Raw genomic sequence first — 16,387 nt, forward strand, 5'->3', positions numbered from 1 at the left:
GAACTGAACTATGCTTTCTCCTATCTGGGATTCTGGAATCACAGGCGTCCCCTCGACCGAAGAATGTGTTCATGAAAGGATATCTGATCCAGCATGAAAACTATTTTTGAGCCACCTGGATCATTTGTTCTCCTTCGAGTGAACTTCCTGACCAGCAGCTGTCAATGATAATCTCCAGTGGAGGAAGTCTTGCACACTCTGGATAGGAAAGCGGTTCTTCTAAGACCATCCCCGACAAGACTTTTCAATTCTCATTTGATGAGACGATGGAGGCAGATTCTGGTTTCAAAGAAAAAGCAGATAAGTGATCCGAGTATCAATAGACAAAAAGACCAGCAGGAACCAAGCAACCTTTTCTGCAAGCATTTAGTTCAAAAGTCGAAAATGTATCTCTAATATGATTTCGAGATTACTGAGTTCAAGTCCTGTTACACTCGTTATCGCTTATTTTCCCAGATCTGATTCATCACATAGAGCATGTCAACTTGTGCAGATATGAGAGACAAGATAGCGACAAGAAAGGTGCAAGAAAAGCAGCGAAGGAAGAGCTGATGTTGATAACGCCTCAACGATCGGCGCGCCTGGAGGTTACTCCGACATACTCGCTCCCACTCTTGGTTTCGGCATCATGCCGCGCTAAAAAGCTACCCCTCCATCAACTACATCACTCCCATCACCACGTTGTAATCAACCGACATTTTCCCTCTCTGTACTACGACAATTGCGCCTCGCATATAATTTTCAGATATGGTCGATTGGAAAGCTCTAGGCGCAGCAAAGCGCGATTCAGTCAACGCACTCATCCCCAAAGCCTGGCAATTGCCATCACCTATTCCCTCCGCCACGGAACAACGAGATGTAACGGGAAAGTACATTGAGCAATATCTATCTCCCCAGGAAATAGAAATCACGCAAACGGATGCTGTTGGTATTGTGAAGAATACTTCCTCTGGGACATGGAAAGCTCGAGAAGTTGCTGAGGCGTTCTGTCATCGAGCTGCGCTTGCCCATCAATTAGTATGTGATTTGGATACGTCGTGATAAGCTCAAATTTATACTGATTTGGGTAGGTCAATTGTCTGCATGAGATATTTTTTGATGCTGCGATTGCTGATGCCCAGAAATTGGATGACTACTATGTTGAGCATAAGAAGCCACTTGGTCCACTTCATGGACTGCCAGTTAGTTTGAAAGATCAATTCCATGTGAAAGATGTTGAAACAACAATGGGCTACATTGGTGTAAGTATTCTCTCTACATAATTTAGACGATATTAATCCTCGCCACCGTGTATTATTCGTTTCTCTTGAAATTGATTTTCTATGTCTCTCATTTGCAGCTGAGACTGGATATCGCAAGAGGAACTTCGGCACTAAATCAACACAGTGGATCGACACATTTGAAGGCAAAAAGGGAACCGGAAAAGAAAAAGTCTTCGAAAGCGAAATGGTCAGAGAACTTCGCAACCTAGGCGCCATTCTCTACTGCAAGACCTCCGTTCCCCACACCTTAATGGCCGGCGAGACAGTAAACAACATCATCGGTTACACCTTCAACCCCAAGAACCGAAACCTAGCCTCTGGTGGAAGCTCCGGGGGTGAAGGCGCCCTCATTGGCCTAAAGGGAAGTCCTGTTGGATTCGGCACAGACATTGGAGGCAGCATTCGCATTCCCGCTGCATTCAACGGTCTTTATGGTATCCGCCCATCCAGCGGAAGGATGCCATACGAAGGAATGGCTAACAGCATGGATGGCCAGAACTCGATTCTTTCTGTTGTTGGACCACTAGGAACATCTGTTAGTGCCTTGAGATTGGTCTTGAAAGCGATTCTCAGCCAACAGCCCTGGCTTCATGATCCTCTCGTGGCCGAAATTCCCTGGCGTGATGAGCAAGAACGGGCTGTGCTTGATATCATTAAGTCGAGCGATGGGAGACAGCTGTCTTTTGGTGTCTTCCGTCACGATGGGACGGTTCAGCCTCAACCACCTGTTCGGAGGGCGATTGACATTGTGGTCAAGACGGTTGAGAAGCTGGGCCATAAAGTCATTGAGTGGAAACCGCCTTCTCACGTTGAAGCTGCTGAGATCACTGTGAGATCCTATTACCCATGAGACTCAGCAGGTCAAATTTCTGACTTGACCAAACTTAGTTCAAATCATGGGTCTACGACGGCGGTGCAGATAGTATGGTATCCCTGGCTCACCTAGCCGAACTCTGACTGACACAGCTTTTAGTTCACAGCGCATTTGACCTCTCGGGAGAGCCTATGGCCAGCCAAGTCTCAGCCGTTTACGGTACCCGCAAAGATGAGTACTCTGCTTCTAAAATAGCTGCTGTCAATGTCCAGAAACGACAATATCAGAAGAGATACATGGACTACTGGAACTCCACTGCATCACTTACCGGCACGGGACATCCAGTCGACGCAGTGATCAGCCCTCTTGCTCCATTTGCTGCTGCGAGACCCGATATGTGAGTGCTATTTCCTCAAGTATAGATATTGCAGAACGACTGCTAAGTCATCTCTTTTTCCTAGGTACAAATACTACGGTACGTACCAGAACTCATCACTAATCTGATCGCCTCTTCCTCTCTTAGGTACAAATTTTGGAAAGAACTCGCAAAGACTAAACGTATCATGCCAGGATATTCCGTCTGGATCAATCTCCTCGATTACTCGGCGGCAGTGTTACCGGTTACTCAGGCGGATAAGAATGTCGATGTTGTAGATGAGGGCTACAAGCCATTGAGCGAGGCGGATGAGAAAGTTTGGGAGTCTTGTGAGTCGCGTTATTTCCTTCTCTTGAACAAATTACTTGATTCGGGGGTCAGCAACAATGTCCGAGAGGACTTTGCTAATCATGTTGCAGATGATCCTGAGTTGTATGATGGCACGCATGTGTCAGTACAGATTGTAGGACGGAGATTGCAGGAAGAGAAAGTCCTGGTTTTGACAGAGTACCTGGGAGATGCACTTGGGAAGCACATTGTTTGAGGTTTGATGACTTCCTGATTTTCAATCGGCTTCAGGTTGAAACGTTAATCAATTGAGAGTTACACGATATGATGGGTATATATGATGCTTGCAAATCCCATAAAACAGAAAAATTCCCTGCAATGCCGAGCCCCCTCCTTACTCTTCCGACCCCTCAAGTGCCATGCAGCTCAGAACTTCGCATATTCAACATACTTCATGAATCCCGGATCCTTCTGATCGTCTTTAATGTATCGATTCCCATTATGCATGACCCAAGTATTATTCTCTTGCCTGATACTCTTCTTCTTGTTCTCATGCGGGAACATGATCCTCGTCCCTTCCAACAGCATTCCATATGTGAAGGGATAGAAAGCACGACTACACTTGACGTAGATGATATGTCCTGGTTCGAGCATTAGGACTGCTAGGATGAGAGCGCCGGAATGAGACTCACGTCCACCCAGGTTGGTGCCCAAGATATCCCGTAAGATCTTCCTGTGCCGTTTCTCTTTCGCGATCTCTCGCTGCATCTCACGCATCATGGCTTCTTCCCACATGGTTTCATCCTTCTTTCTCAGCTCCCTCAGATACTGTCTCCTTGTCTCCCGATCAGCAGCCACTTCCCACTCCACCACATCTCGGGTAGTCAGACCGGATACAGATGCGATGGGCTTCTTTGACGGAGGTGGTGAGGCCTGGAAAATCTGTGGCCATGCCTTGTGACAGAGCCCTTTCGCTCCAGCATCTAAAAGACATCTCAGGACATCCGCATTCACATAATCAGCCTCCATGGTTGCAGATTCGAACTTTTGGGCCTTCCTCGTATCGGCGAAGCAGTCGAGTGGAGTATTTCCCTCGCACACAGCACTCAGGCTCACGCCCCTTTTCAACATGAAATCTACCGTGGCGACATCATGGTGTTTCTGCCACAGATACAAATGCAACGCATTGGCTCCGTCTCTAGTCGTGATGTTTGTGTCATTTTTCGTCAGTGAGTTCGGGTCTGCTCCCTTCTCCAGCAACAGTCGAATGAGCATTCCACATCCGAACTTCGCAGCGACGTGCAGTGGTGTCAGCCCGGCCGGGTCTCTGACTTCGATATTTGCGCCGTCATCTAGTAGACTTTCAACAGCGTGGTAGCTCAGCACCCTTACTGCATCATGCAAAGGACTTCCCATCGGTGGTGACTTCAACACCGCCGTATTCAAGTCCAGACATAAGAACTCTTCTCTCAAATAGGCCACCAATGGTGCATGGCCAAATTCCACCGCTTTCCTAAGCACATGTTCTCTTTCCCTCTCCTCCCTACCAGCACCTCTCTGAACCAACAACTCCACAATCTCAACCACAAATTTACAATCTCTCAGTTCCACAACCAATGGGATATAGAGTCTATCCCTCAACACAGCGGTCAAGAACAAGTCCAGCGGACTAACATCATTCTCCCCTTTCCTCGCACTGATTCCCAAATCCCCAAGCAAAATCCTTAAAACTTCAATCGGCCGCGAACTCGTGAGGCACTGCACAGCGACAAAATTCAACGTCACAACCGTCAAAAGTGATATTGTTGCCGGAGTGGTTGGAAATGTTGGAGACCCCAGATCTGCAACAGCCCCTGAACCTGGACCTGACCCTGGAGTGACCCCTGAAGAATGATTCGCAGCGATCAACTTCCCCCGCAAAGACGGCAAGTCGCAACTTCCTCTCAGATACCGCTGTATCTCGCGCTCAAGTCGTACTGTTTTCCCTGCCATTTTGTCCAAATATAATATGTAAAATGCCGATCGATTGCTTAGGATACTTGTGCTACACTTCTTTCTTCCAACTTTTCAAGGGAACAGGATGAAGGGGATCGAAGAAATTGGGTATTTATTCAATTCCAGCATTTTTGTGGTCCTGGAGAATGTGACGCGCCACAGGAGAGACATGTCTTCAGCTGGGCTGATTCTGAATGTAGCATCGTCTGCTTTGGGACGGGTCAACCAATAGCGGGAGGTGTCTCGACGGCTTGCTGGCAAGGATGGAGAAATGTAATCTTATCTTGATTGGAATCAGATGTTTTGTTTTGCGTTCTGGATCTATTGTGACTAAACATTGTGGAATTGGCGACGGGATGCCAGATCGGGATGACACGGGGCTCAAGTGTAGTGTTCGTGATTTTTGTGTGAGCAGCTTTCCGCTGGCTGAAACCAATGTGTTGGTTACTGAAGAACTTATTATTTGGCTACCATCACTGAAATGTGTCTTTTAGAGATCCTCAATGTAGTTTACTGTTTGTGAATTTTGATTGCGAAGTTGTTAATCTTCATGTCGATAAGGTGTTGCTCGAATACTTTGTAAAGAAACCTCTTTGGATTGTCCAGTGACATCAATTTTGTCATAAATTGACGCTGAAGCACAACAGTCCTGAAAACCGTATTATTCTTTAAACATATTCCTCTAATTGTTGACAGTTATCACAAATTCTGAAAGCATGAAGCCCAAAAAGGGCGATCTTGGAGCAGAGAACCGGAGCCAAGCTTGCAATGTCAAGCAAGGGGGCCTTATCGATTTCATTCCTCCAATGTCTAATAAATCTCACTTTGGCCTGCTACATAGTAGTTTCACTTGCATTTCATTCTCCTGGCTATCACCTGCAGAATTGCTAATTATGGGTGTCGCTCTCTACTGGTATCCTTTCTCGAAGATGCTTGGCGAGCTCGCTTACGCTCTGCAGACTCGACCACTTCACTTGGACTTTTCGGTGCAACAAGATTTGATGGCTTCATAGGAAACATACAACTTTGAGACAATACGATATAAGGTGCTCAAACATGTTCTATGTTGTATAATAAGCTAAAGTGACTCTGCAGTTTCCAAGCGAAAGCATGCAGAATTATGGCACCTCGAATCTTGGAACGTCCTATTTTATTCCAAAATTCAGGGTTTAACCAAGTGTTAGTTGTCCAGTGAGTTCAACAAGCTGGGTGAGACTATCACACTACTTTTTTTTTAGAACATACAGTGATAGATCCGGACTTGATAATCAAGCTCGTTGGTTTCCGATTACTTGGTTCCCATTATTCTGGTCAAGACTACATACTGATGCGGTAGCAAGCCTCCTGCTTTCAAACCGAGAATTAAATAAACATTTAAGTAGGCATGACTTATGTTTCTAGAAGTATTGATGGATAGATTGCTAGAATTTGAAAACGTTACTGGTAAGGCATATTTCTGGTAACATTTCTCACTCGCAGGAACGTCACTTTATCTCAACCAGAAACGGCTCCCGTGAGAGCTCCATCTGCTCGTCAAATACTGATGACCTCCGAAAATGTTCTGAGAGTAAGCTGCTAATTAAATGTTTCATATCTGCTCCGTACGTCAACTCAACTGACCGACAACATCGCTAACCTCATTTGACTAGGTAACTTGCCTTGTCAGTGTTGGTGGCTCAGATCACATGACGTGTCGGCGATTCATGAGGCCGACTGACAAGTGGAGCACTGTGCCCCAGATGTACCGACATCACTAAAGTGCTGACGACTTAAACAAGTCTGGACAACAAAACCATATTCAATTCAGTTTCTTGGCCAACTCATATCTGATCCCGTTTCACAACATATTGAAGGCTCGTCATCATCTTGTGTTGCGGGCTTTGTCATGTCAGCCACGGACCCGTCGCCCGAGCCTCCTTCTCGGCCTCCTCAGCCGCCTAAGCCTCAGCGAGTACTTGCCTGTATTCTCTGCCAGCAGAGAAAGGTCAAGTGCGACAGGAAGCATCCATGCGCCAACTGTGTGAAAGCTAGAACTCAGTGTATCCCCGCAACTCAAGTAACACGTGTGCGCAAACGAAGGTTTCCGGAGCGAGAGCTGCTGGATCGGCTTCGCAAGTATGAGGATCTGCTGCGACAAAATAACGTGAGATTTGAGCCTCTTCACAAAGACGCAAACGACAAAGTCTCTCCAAAGATAGAAGATGGAGCAAATTATGATTCAGATGACGAACCATCAAGAGCTCCGGTCATGGATCGACCGTCCCCGGCGACAACTACTAGCTCCGAACGGTTGCCAGAGACAAAGTAAGAATACACCTCTTTGATATTCTTCATACCCGAGGCTAACTGTACTTAGGAATATTTTGCACGCCATGAGTCAAGAGGTATATATGTCTGATATTCAAAACGTTCTCTTGTTGACAAGCAAATATAGTTCCGGGACCCTGACAATCATAGCAACTCTTCAGACGATGACGTGCGTGAGATTCATATCAGAACCGCAATCAGCCAGATGGCCTTAAATGATGACCATCTCCTTTTTGGCTCAGGGAAGGAATCCGTGGATATCTCATCCCTGCACCCTGAACCGATCCAACTATTCAAGCTTTGGCAACTTTATCTTGATAATGTCAACCCACTGCTCAAAGTTACGCATACGCCCAGTCTTCAAGGGCGGATTATAGAAGCTGCAAGCAATATCTCCAATATCGAACCCCCCTTGGAAGCCCTCATGTTCGGTATATATTGTATGGCTATTCTGAGCATAGACGAGAATATTTGCCAGTCTACCTTTGGTTCCCCAAAGGAAGACCTCGCGATTAGATTCCAGTTCGGGTGTCAGCAGGCTCTATTGAATTGTGGGTTTCTGAGAACCGCTGACCGGGAGTGCCTGACCGCTCTGGTCTTTTATCTCGTAAGCCATTCAGTTGTAACCCCCGCACTGCATACTAATGAGCCTAGATGTCAGTCAGGCCAGAGACTGCGGTGCAATCGCTCTCATCTTTACTTGCAGTTGCTATGCGTATCGCCCAACGAATGGGTATTGACAAAGAGGCAATCTTGGCTAGATCCATTCCTCTCGAAGCTGAATTACGCCGCCGACTCTGTAAGTGATGATGAAAACTGCTTGTAGTTATTCCCAAGAAGTCATAACTGCTCTTGATCGACCATCCTCTACAAATATGCACCGCTTGCTAATAGTGCCGCTTTTACAAAGGGTGGACGCTTGTACTCCTCGATACTCGTGTTGGTGAAATGGCCGATTCTAAATCTCCGTCACTTACTCCGATATGGGACTGTAGAGTTGTGCTCAATGTAGGCGATTCGGAGCTGCGACCTCAGATGAAGGAAACTCCACAAGCTCACGGTTCCTTCTCCGACGCAATATTTGCAGTCGTTAGGAGTGAAGTGGGAAATTACGTTCGGCATACAAAGTGGCAGTACGTTAATCCCCCAATTATTGGAAACCCAACCATCATACAGTCCCAATAACATTAGCTAAACTTGCGAGCAGCCTCGACTTTAGTAATCCAGCGCTTCTCCCGCTCGCTCTAGCGCATCAACCCCATGACTTTGTGGAAGGCAGCGAGATGGGTAGCTTGGAGAGCCTGATCGAGGAGAAGTATCTCAGGCATTGCGACCCGGAAATCCCTCTCCATTTCATGACTATCGTATGTAAACTCCCCGTCTTGCCTCTCTTTCCCAAGCGTCGAATTCGTGGAACATTTCGAGTATGTTGAAAATCACCATTAACATTGTCACAGTGGACTGCACGAGGACTCCTAGCCAAATGCCGTCTTGTCGAGCATTATTCAAAGACATCAAGCATACCCAGAGATCAAGCAGATACTGCACGTGAAGCTGCTTTTGTAAACGCCATCACCCTGCTCGAGTGCAACACGATACTCAGCACCTCTCCTTTGACAGCAGGCTTCATGTGGATGACCCAGTTCTACTACCCATTTCCGGCATACGTCCAAATCCTTCAGAACTTGAAGCGTCAACCGCTCAGCGCACGAGCCGAGAAATGTTGGGAAGCTCTGAGCGCAAATTACGAAGCACATCACCACACTCTGGCTGAGCGACTCAAGACTCGAGGCCCACATTTTGTGATGTTTTACAAAATTCTCGCACCAGTCGTTCTTCAGGCATGGACTGCACGAGAGGAAGCCGCTGAGCAGGTAGGGGAGTCAGTGGTGACCCCAAGAATCATCTCGTACATTCGACAGGTCTTCTCGCAATACCCCTTGCCAGGCACAGCACAGCAGGGGTCTACTCCTAGTATGGACACGAATGCCTTCTCTATGCCGATGCCTATGACTTTCGATCCGAACATGTTTTCAGGGATGGGTAGTCAGCAAGGCTTTACCTCACCGGAACCATGGGCCAGCGCAGGGATGGTTGGAATGGCGCCGCTGAGCCTGGACCCAAATCAAATTGACTGGTCTTCCATGGACTGGAATCTTGGGGTCGCACCTCTAACTAACGAGTCGAATGATCTTGGCGGGCAGTCTCTGCAGTATTGATTGTCTCGCAGTGCTCTGGAGGATGTACGAATAATGAAAGGATCGACACGGGGTTAAGGTGTCAGGACAATCGGCACTTGCATCTCCTTTGGGAAAGGAAAACTCCATTCTTTCTAGAACAGTACTTGCTGCATTCATAGAAAGCTGTGTAAAAGCCGCAAGGTTTCAGCAAGCACATAGCAGTCGCATCAAATAAACACAACTCAACGATAGACAGACCCGTCTCTGGGGAGATTTTGATCCGTATTGCGCGAAGTGACTCATTTTCTTAGGTACTGTTGATGAATCTCTACATACAAAATCCCCAACACCCCCAACCAAATAGCGAAAAGATCTATGGGCATCCTCTGCCCTTTCCAGTGCTGATAGAGCAGCAGTCTGCACCATCCTATTCATTGAGTCAGCACCGGTGAAGCATTGGCTTTGAGCCTGAGCAAGAATACATACGCAGTTGACGCCGAAGTTTGCGCAGAAATCGTCTTGGTAACTTTGCTTGGTACAAGGCGATTGAGCAAACTGTCCATGCTGGTTCACACAGCCGTCGAAGTCATTCCAGCAACAATCCTGATCTCTACCGCTGCACTGGAGTGGGTTTAGTAAATTGTGGAGAGGGGAAGTAGGGGGGAGAGGCGAGGGACTTACGGCAATGGCAGTCTGGGTGAGAGCCAAAATGGCGAAGGTGGACTTGATGAGGGTTGAGAACTGCATGTTGAAGGATTGAAGCTTCGAGTTGAGTGGATTGTTGACGAGAGATGTTCTTCTATGGGAAGGAATGTGAAGATGATCGTGAGGATGAGGATTTGAAATTAGAGGGCACGTCGACGGCTTTAAGTATTCAGAGCTTTGCAGGGGGTTTCATTATAGATACTGCTTTTGTCATCATATCCTAGAAACCACCAGATCTGTTGTTCCATCCTCATTGCAGCATGGCGCAGGCGTGGTATGCTCAACCGATGTAAATCCATGGGTGCACTTCATAGATGCTCGACATGGTCCCAGTCGGCCGAGTAGAGAGGTTGTCGTTCTCGCTCCATGTCTCATTTGGAACATCCCAATTCGATCATGAAAAGTCATGTCCAGGGCGATTAATCAGTCCATGGCTCTACTGAGAAAGTCAAATCACGACTCGGTATCCCCAAACATTCCCAATTCGGGTTTATCGTCCCCACGTGCCTTATACATTTCGGTCACAGGGGCAAGAGTACCGGGTACACCGTTGAGTTTTGATACTGCCTTCCAAGCCGAAATTAGTCAAGTCCACAATAAACAAAGTCGCAACCAGGTTTCCGGGTCTGCATGGACCACACTGCAGTCTGTCATGTTTCATCTAATCTTCGGACGTCTTGCATTGAACCTTATCTGAAAACCTAATTTACGCTCAAAAATAGGAGCAAGAAGCTTTCACGGAGATTAGCGAGCCCAGTTGCTGGTAATTCTTAGTTAGATCTATGCATACTTCTCAAAACCTTATCTTACGAACAATGACTCGGAGATGGTTCCAGAATGAGTATAGATGGTATTGTCACTTCTTGATCAGTGCAAGTTTCAGCCGATCAAGTTTCAATCGATCTATTTCTCACATCTCAGGCTGAGTCAGTCGCACGCCAACGGTATCAAACAACGCAATTGCTCCTTGGGAGACGAAGGTCATGGCAGTGTCAACCCCCAACGTTTCAACCTTGTTGGTAGTGATAGAGAAGCCTTCCACTTCTCAGAAAGTTGTTTGAATCACGCTCACGAGATGCAACGACATTTCCATTTTCGCTCAAGCTACTATTCTATTGGGTATGATGACTCGCCCGTTATATCGCAACCAGTGTAGTCGATAGTTTACGGCCGTTCAAACTACCCCGTTTTAAGGCTTTTGAACTAACTGTAGTTTTACTACCTAATTACGAACTGTAGTTAGTTCTAGTACAGCTAAAACGAACGGAACGGGGTCGTTCTAAAGAACGGAGAGACAAACTAACCTGCAAATTTGCCTCTACAGAGTCTCTATTTACTTCGTTAATCATTAGCTCCTTTAAAACAGTATTATCCTATATAACCTCTAAATCCCGACCTTAAGCTCTTATTCTAGTGGACTAGTCTACGACGCGTGTTCTAGATCGCTTTTACAAAGAGGCCTCTAGCTTAGTAATCACTGAACCTACTAAGACTATGTCTCACCTACAGCAGAACAAGGGAGTTAGCTCAGTTAAGTAAGCAGCTGGAAGGCGGCTGGTGCGGTGAGCCTAGGAAGCTTAGGCCTAAAGGCCTTACCTTACCTATACCTCTCTGCCTCTGTAGAATGATCACAATTGCCTTTAGGAATACTAGCTAAAACGGGTTAAAACGAACCCGTTTACCGAGCCTCCGGACCAACTAACAGCCGTTTTGAAGCTTTAGACTCAACGTCAGTCCGTTTATAGTAGGCGGTAACGAACGGCAGTTAGTGCTAGTTCTTAACGAAACGGCAAAACTATCGACTGCGCTGATCGCAACTGCGACTAGCCATCCATAATCGCTCTCAGGTTGGCAATTTCTAGTGACCTAAGGAGTTCGAGTTATCTGCGCAAGAAAATGCACTCCCTATTTGCCCCGATCAGTACTCGGTGACTGAAAAATTTGAAAAGCAGAACATACCGATCAACCCATTATCGTAAGCATCAATAATCAACTGGACTGTTGCGTGCGTCCCACCGACACACAAAATGCTCCAAGAGGAGGCAGGATGCAATGTGAGTAGTACATAAGCTTCTGTCCAACACTTCCACGTCTGTATGAACCATGATCATACAGCCAAAGACAGCCTGGAAGGGCAATTGCGAGGGGAGCGAAACAAACCGATCCCGTCAATGCGATGAGATAATTGAACATTGGAATAGCTTCAGCCAGGAGGAATGATCGAGGAGAGGCCGACCATACATGCGAGCCAAGTTCCCCAATGCACCATTGTATTCTGTTGGAAGTGGGGAGAATTCCGCAGGATGCGAACGAAGAGGTACTTCGCTGCAACGTGCAAATACAAAGTTGCTGAAACGATTAATCCGATCATTCCGATACCGTATGATACTTTTTTGATCGTTGGGCCTGTAGATCCTAGCGATGGCGACGCAACCCATTGTCCACACCACCTGTAGACAACAAGTGCAAGGCTCAGGTAAGCACTTTGAACGATTGCCATACAGGTGAAAAGTGCCTTTCGGAAATCTTTTGGCCTCCTCATTTCCGAAATGACAGGCAAGAATGCCGAGGTTCCGGCGGAGGAAACAAATATCGTTGCTGAAGCTGTCATGCCAGCAATAAAGGTTGGGTGTCCGATAACGTGATAACCAAGATCAAAATCTCCAGTCTGAGGAGCAGCAGCAGGGTGGTCGAGGGCAGTGACTGCCACCACCACGATGAAAACGGCCACAAATATACTGATAAAGCCAGCCCAGGCGAGCCAGTCGATCTGATGAAATTTCCGAACTGACGCCGTGGCAGCTACGACGATTGTTGCGATGAATGACCACCAAACAGTGCATGCAGCATGGGACGAGAGCATTGAGACCGATCGAAACTCCAAGAATGCCTGATCCCGCGCACAAAACGTATGCTATGAGGAAAAGAGCACCAACGATCTCCTTCAACACATTCCCACCAAGTACAGCTGCCATGTCTGCAATGGAGTGACATCCGGAATGCGAATTTCGAAAGTCGCCTTGTACAACGGCTGTGTACGTATTCAAAGCTCCCCAGCCGACCACACTGAGTGCCCCACCTAAGGCTCCTAAGCTGCACATTGCGGAGGGAATACTGAGCACGCCTGTCGCAAAGATAACTACAAGTCTGTAAGTACGTGGATAAGTTTAGAAAATGAAGTCCTACTATACCTTTGAGGAAGATGACAGAAGCTCTTGGCCACCCGACAGTACGAAAGTCGACGCCATCCTTCGTCCTCTTGAACACTTCATTCTCCTCCAGCGGATCTTCATATGGCTCTACAACTCCAGTACCATAGTTGGGTTGGACCTTCTCTTCATCTGAGCTGTTGTTCTTGATTGATACTGCCCGCAGAGACATTATGCGACTTTTGAAACCTGGAAAGAAACTCAAGATTGGCTGAGGATGGAAAATGGGAAAATGTGACGAAGCCCTCGATATAGATACAGAAAGAACAAACCTGTATCTCCGCTGACATAGATTCACAGGAACAAGCACCGAAAGTTCCATGAGATAAGCGGAGGAGTAGTTCGCGCCTCGATCCCCAGCTCTTGAACACCCAAGATCTGCTGGATGACGGAGCTGTGCAGATAAGGTTGACTTTACTCCATGTAACACTCTGCCCGCGATTTTACTGGTCAGTGATGGGATTCAGGACGGCATTTGACTGCCATTTCAAGAGAGTCTAAATCCCATCTGCAACTTTGACAGCTCTCTTATCGTATTGAACCGGGGAGCTATCCCGCCTGCATGTACGGAGATCCGATGATAATGGAAGGGGCAATGATTTTCGACCAAGAGTGGAGAGGTGATACGATATCGACGATGATAATGGTATGTGGTCCGTTCCTCTCTATCACTTTGATGCCATTGTTATCGCTGTAGCCACTTGCACCTAAACCTCAGTAGCACAATGAGGAACAAATGCGGTTGTTGAAAAGATGACGAGGCCTGTTGAATTGGTACTTAGTCAGCCACGCGACCATGGCCAACCATGAAACCTAAACAAAAACTCAACTTCCAGCTAACCTTATGGCGTCTGTGATCAAGCGTGGGCACTTGAACCCCATGTCTTGTTGGTTTTATATACATATTCTTTTGCAACGAGATTTCTGTGACAACAAAGGCCTCGACGTCCAAAGTTTTCACTTGCACTTGATTTGGGTTTTTGAAATTTACCCTTCTCATTATTTCTTTTGTACACGCACAAGCTTCGATCTGAGAAGCAAGGGAGGGTCGAGAGATTTCTAGGGATTCGCTGACCATTCTCTTGCATTGCTCGAGTGGAAGAGACAGATACCACATTGTTCACTTTATCAGTTGAGTACAATGGCAAATGATCAAGTCGTTTTTCAAAGCAAGTGTGCAGCCTTGAAATCATACCATATCAATGATCCTAAGACTCCAACTGATCCCATTTCTTCACTCTCTGAAGACCTGACTATACCGCGGTAACGCATCCGGTCCCTCAATTACGTCCACTCTGCTCTCTTCAGTCTTCTCCATCCTGACCACCCCTTTCTGGTTGTCATTCATACCCACAACCTCATCTTGTCCCAAGATCCCTTGCAAAGTCTCCAAACGCTTCAACTCCTGCGGCTTCGGGTACGTGTACGAGATGACCTCAGAGACAGGCTCGTGTGAAACACCGCATGGATGCTGCAGAGCAGCCCGTTTCTGAGCTCGAGAATCGATGATATATTGAATCAGCATGCTGAGTGGTGTTTTGATGATTATTGGTCGTCGTTGGGAGGCGATCATGTCACGCTCGGTGTTGCGAGCACAGCGAGCGCATTTGCTGGTGTACCGACACATGTTCAATGAACGTTGATGTAACTGTCCTTTGTGTGAGGTTGGTAGAGATTCGAGTGGATGAAATGCTTGTTTCGGAAAAATTCAATTGGATTACAACGAACTATCATAAAATTCTCCTATTGAAAGGTGGCTCTACTTGAGTCTTTAAGTATTCGAAATCAGGAAGGAGAGCATATCTCATCTCACCTGCTCTCCCTGTCACAGCCCACGAAAAACAAATTCTCCCCGTCCGATGAACCGACAGTCAAGTCAAACTTCGAGCCGCGTGTCCCTATCTCTTGATGAATACCGTGCATGGGATCCCAATGATCTGACGAGCTTCTTCAATTGCAAGAAGCCTTTCACTGTTCAGACCCCGAATGTTTCGAGGTCAGGGTGCGAGGTCTGTGATTGGCGGAATTGAGGACCGAGGCATAATTGCTCGCGGCGGTCTGTGAAACGTGGCAACAAGGCCTAAAATTGATGCGAGGTTGATAAGACGATTGGAGTTGAAATCAGACGATACAAAGAAACTTTGGTAGTCTCTTGAGTGGATTATGGCAAATGGAGTGGCGCATGGAAATGGTGATTTTTGCGTGTGGCCTCGCTTACGCGTCTCACTGATGTTTAGATCCAGACAAGAGCTGGCCAATCGCAAGGCACAAGGACTGAGCTAGGCTAGATACTGGCGTTGAACCCGATGTTTTGATTTCAATACGAACAGACTCTGTGTTCTGGACTGAGAAGAAGCGTGGCATGTGGGGAGCCAAAATCGCGGGGTGAGCGACGACCCCGCATCAAGTGAAAGGCCTGAATAAGAATCTCTCCCTGCCTCAATTTCATCTCTCTCTTCATGCTGTTCAGGCGCACTCAAAGTATGCCTAGCGATATCAGCCTGCGTGTCCCGACAAAGTGGACAACAGGAGGTTCGTGGTTGTCATTCTTCGCTCCGGATGTCCGTCCATGGTGGAACTTTGTTTACTTTCCCGCTATTACCGAACGTTGAACGTATCGCCACCTGTCGCTAGTTCGAGATGCGACATTGTGCGATGTGCAACAAACTCCAATTTGATCTGAGCGAGGGCCCGATTGGCAGATTAGATCTTGATTAGCGCATCGTGCCGTTGCATGAGGGAAGATGGTGAATTTTTCTGCCTTGACTGTTCTGGTTTTTCCTAGTCCTTTCCGACCACGGAATTGATAATTAGAGTAAGGATTCATGCGTTTGCTCTGCTAAACAAACAGAATTTAATTGTACATACAGACACGAGAGACAGTTCTAATTGCGATTAGTTGCGATGTTGAATTCTTAGTTGTGAGTAGGAGATCAAAGGGATCGATGTCTTTCGGTGTCTACCCTGTATCACGGATCATTGATCATATACTCATCTTTATGAACTTGCGATATGCAACAGAACTTTATTACCTCCAAATTAGCGAGCTCTGATTGATCATTGGCGTATTGTACGTGGAAGCGGTAGTCCTAGCTTAACTAGCTTTGTTTACTTTCCGAGGCTTGGCGCGTCTCGGTAGATCGATTATCGAGAAGTTTCTTGAGAAAATCGTCGAGGGGAATTGCGACGTGCAACAAAACTTTTTCGTCTTCAGAATTGGTGAGCTCTGATTGGCCCACAACTTTAAGATT

General features: G+C 46.8%; 6 protein-coding genes across 6 annotated transcripts; 2 read left to right on the plus strand and 4 right to left on the minus strand.

The window, feature by feature from the left end:
* Positions 1–747: 747 nt before the first annotated feature.
* Positions 748–2,996, plus strand: AMD2_2 (Acetamidase; the record flags this gene model as incomplete). Its single annotated transcript, XM_058505230.1, has 8 exons — positions 748–1,017; positions 1,071–1,241; positions 1,387–2,091; positions 2,151–2,184; positions 2,236–2,473; positions 2,538–2,551; positions 2,647–2,781; positions 2,872–2,996. The coding sequence occupies 8 exons, from the start codon at positions 748–750 to the stop codon at positions 2,994–2,996; spliced, it is 1,692 nt and encodes a 563-aa protein (XP_058359787.1).
* Positions 2,997–3,126: 130 nt separating this feature from the next.
* ONS95_011604 (uncharacterized protein) lies at positions 3,127–4,784 on the minus strand. Its single transcript, XM_058505231.1, has 2 exons — positions 3,433–4,784; positions 3,127–3,381 (listed from the first exon to the last, which is right to left on the minus strand). Exons 1-2 carry the CDS (start codon positions 4,730–4,732, stop codon positions 3,167–3,169), a joined length of 1,515 nt encoding a protein of 504 aa, XP_058359788.1. The 5' UTR covers positions 4,733–4,784; the 3' UTR covers positions 3,127–3,166.
* Positions 4,785–6,502: 1,718 nt separating this feature from the next.
* On the plus strand, positions 6,503–9,778 carry ONS95_011605 (uncharacterized protein). Its single transcript, XM_058505232.1, has 7 exons — positions 6,503–7,039; positions 7,092–7,119; positions 7,170–7,649; positions 7,697–7,841; positions 7,953–8,175; positions 8,250–8,406; positions 8,500–9,778. Exons 1-7 carry the CDS (start codon positions 6,621–6,623, stop codon positions 9,259–9,261), a joined length of 2,214 nt encoding a protein of 737 aa, XP_058359789.1. The 5' UTR covers positions 6,503–6,620; the 3' UTR covers positions 9,262–9,778.
* ONS95_011606 (uncharacterized protein) lies at positions 9,596–10,173 on the minus strand (the record flags this gene model as incomplete). Its single annotated transcript, XM_058505233.1, has 3 exons — positions 9,904–10,173; positions 9,709–9,843; positions 9,596–9,649 (listed from the first exon to the last, which is right to left on the minus strand). The coding sequence occupies exons 1-3, from the start codon at positions 9,967–9,969 to the stop codon at positions 9,596–9,598; spliced, it is 255 nt and encodes an 84-aa protein (XP_058359790.1). The 5' UTR covers positions 9,970–10,173.
* Positions 10,174–12,130: 1,957 nt separating this feature from the next.
* ONS95_011607 (uncharacterized protein) lies at positions 12,131–12,790 on the minus strand (the record flags this gene model as incomplete). The annotated part of the gene is made up of 1 exon (XM_058505234.1): positions 12,131–12,790. One exon carries the CDS (start codon positions 12,788–12,790, stop codon positions 12,131–12,133), a length of 660 nt encoding a protein of 219 aa, XP_058359791.1.
* Positions 12,791–14,370: 1,580 nt separating this feature from the next.
* On the minus strand, positions 14,371–14,763 carry ONS95_011608 (uncharacterized protein; the record flags this gene model as incomplete). The annotated part of the gene is made up of 1 exon (XM_058505235.1): positions 14,371–14,763. One exon carries the CDS (start codon positions 14,761–14,763, stop codon positions 14,371–14,373), a length of 393 nt encoding a protein of 130 aa, XP_058359792.1.
* Between the last annotated feature and the right edge of the window lie 1,624 nt (positions 14,764–16,387).

The sequence above is a fragment of the Cadophora gregata genome (genome assembly GCF_030347475.1).
Source record: "Cadophora gregata isolate MNR1 chromosome Unknown scaffold_5, whole genome shotgun sequence".
NCBI classification, from domain to species: Eukaryota; Fungi; Ascomycota; class Leotiomycetes; order Helotiales; family Ploettnerulaceae; genus Cadophora; species Cadophora gregata.

Bases quoted from the DNA above. Each gene is read 5' to 3' on its own strand.
- ONS95_011604 (XM_058505231.1), bottom strand. From the start codon at position 4,732: ATGGCAGGGAAAACAGTACGACTTGAGCGCGAGATACAGCGGTATCTG. The intron at 3,382-3,432 runs GTGAGTCTCATT...TGCTCGAACCAG, and splicing joins GGGCACCAACCTGGGTGGAC to GACATATCATCTACGTCAAG.
- ONS95_011605 (XM_058505232.1), top strand. From the start codon at position 6,621: ATGTCAGCCACGGACCCGTCGCCCGAGCCTCCTTCTCGGCCTCCTCAG. The intron at 7,040-7,091 runs GTAAGAATACAC...AACTGTACTTAG, and splicing joins GAACGGTTGCCAGAGACAAA to GAATATTTTGCACGCCATGA. The intron at 7,650-7,696 runs GTAAGCCATTCA...TAATGAGCCTAG, and splicing joins CCGCTCTGGTCTTTTATCTC to ATGTCAGTCAGGCCAGAGAC.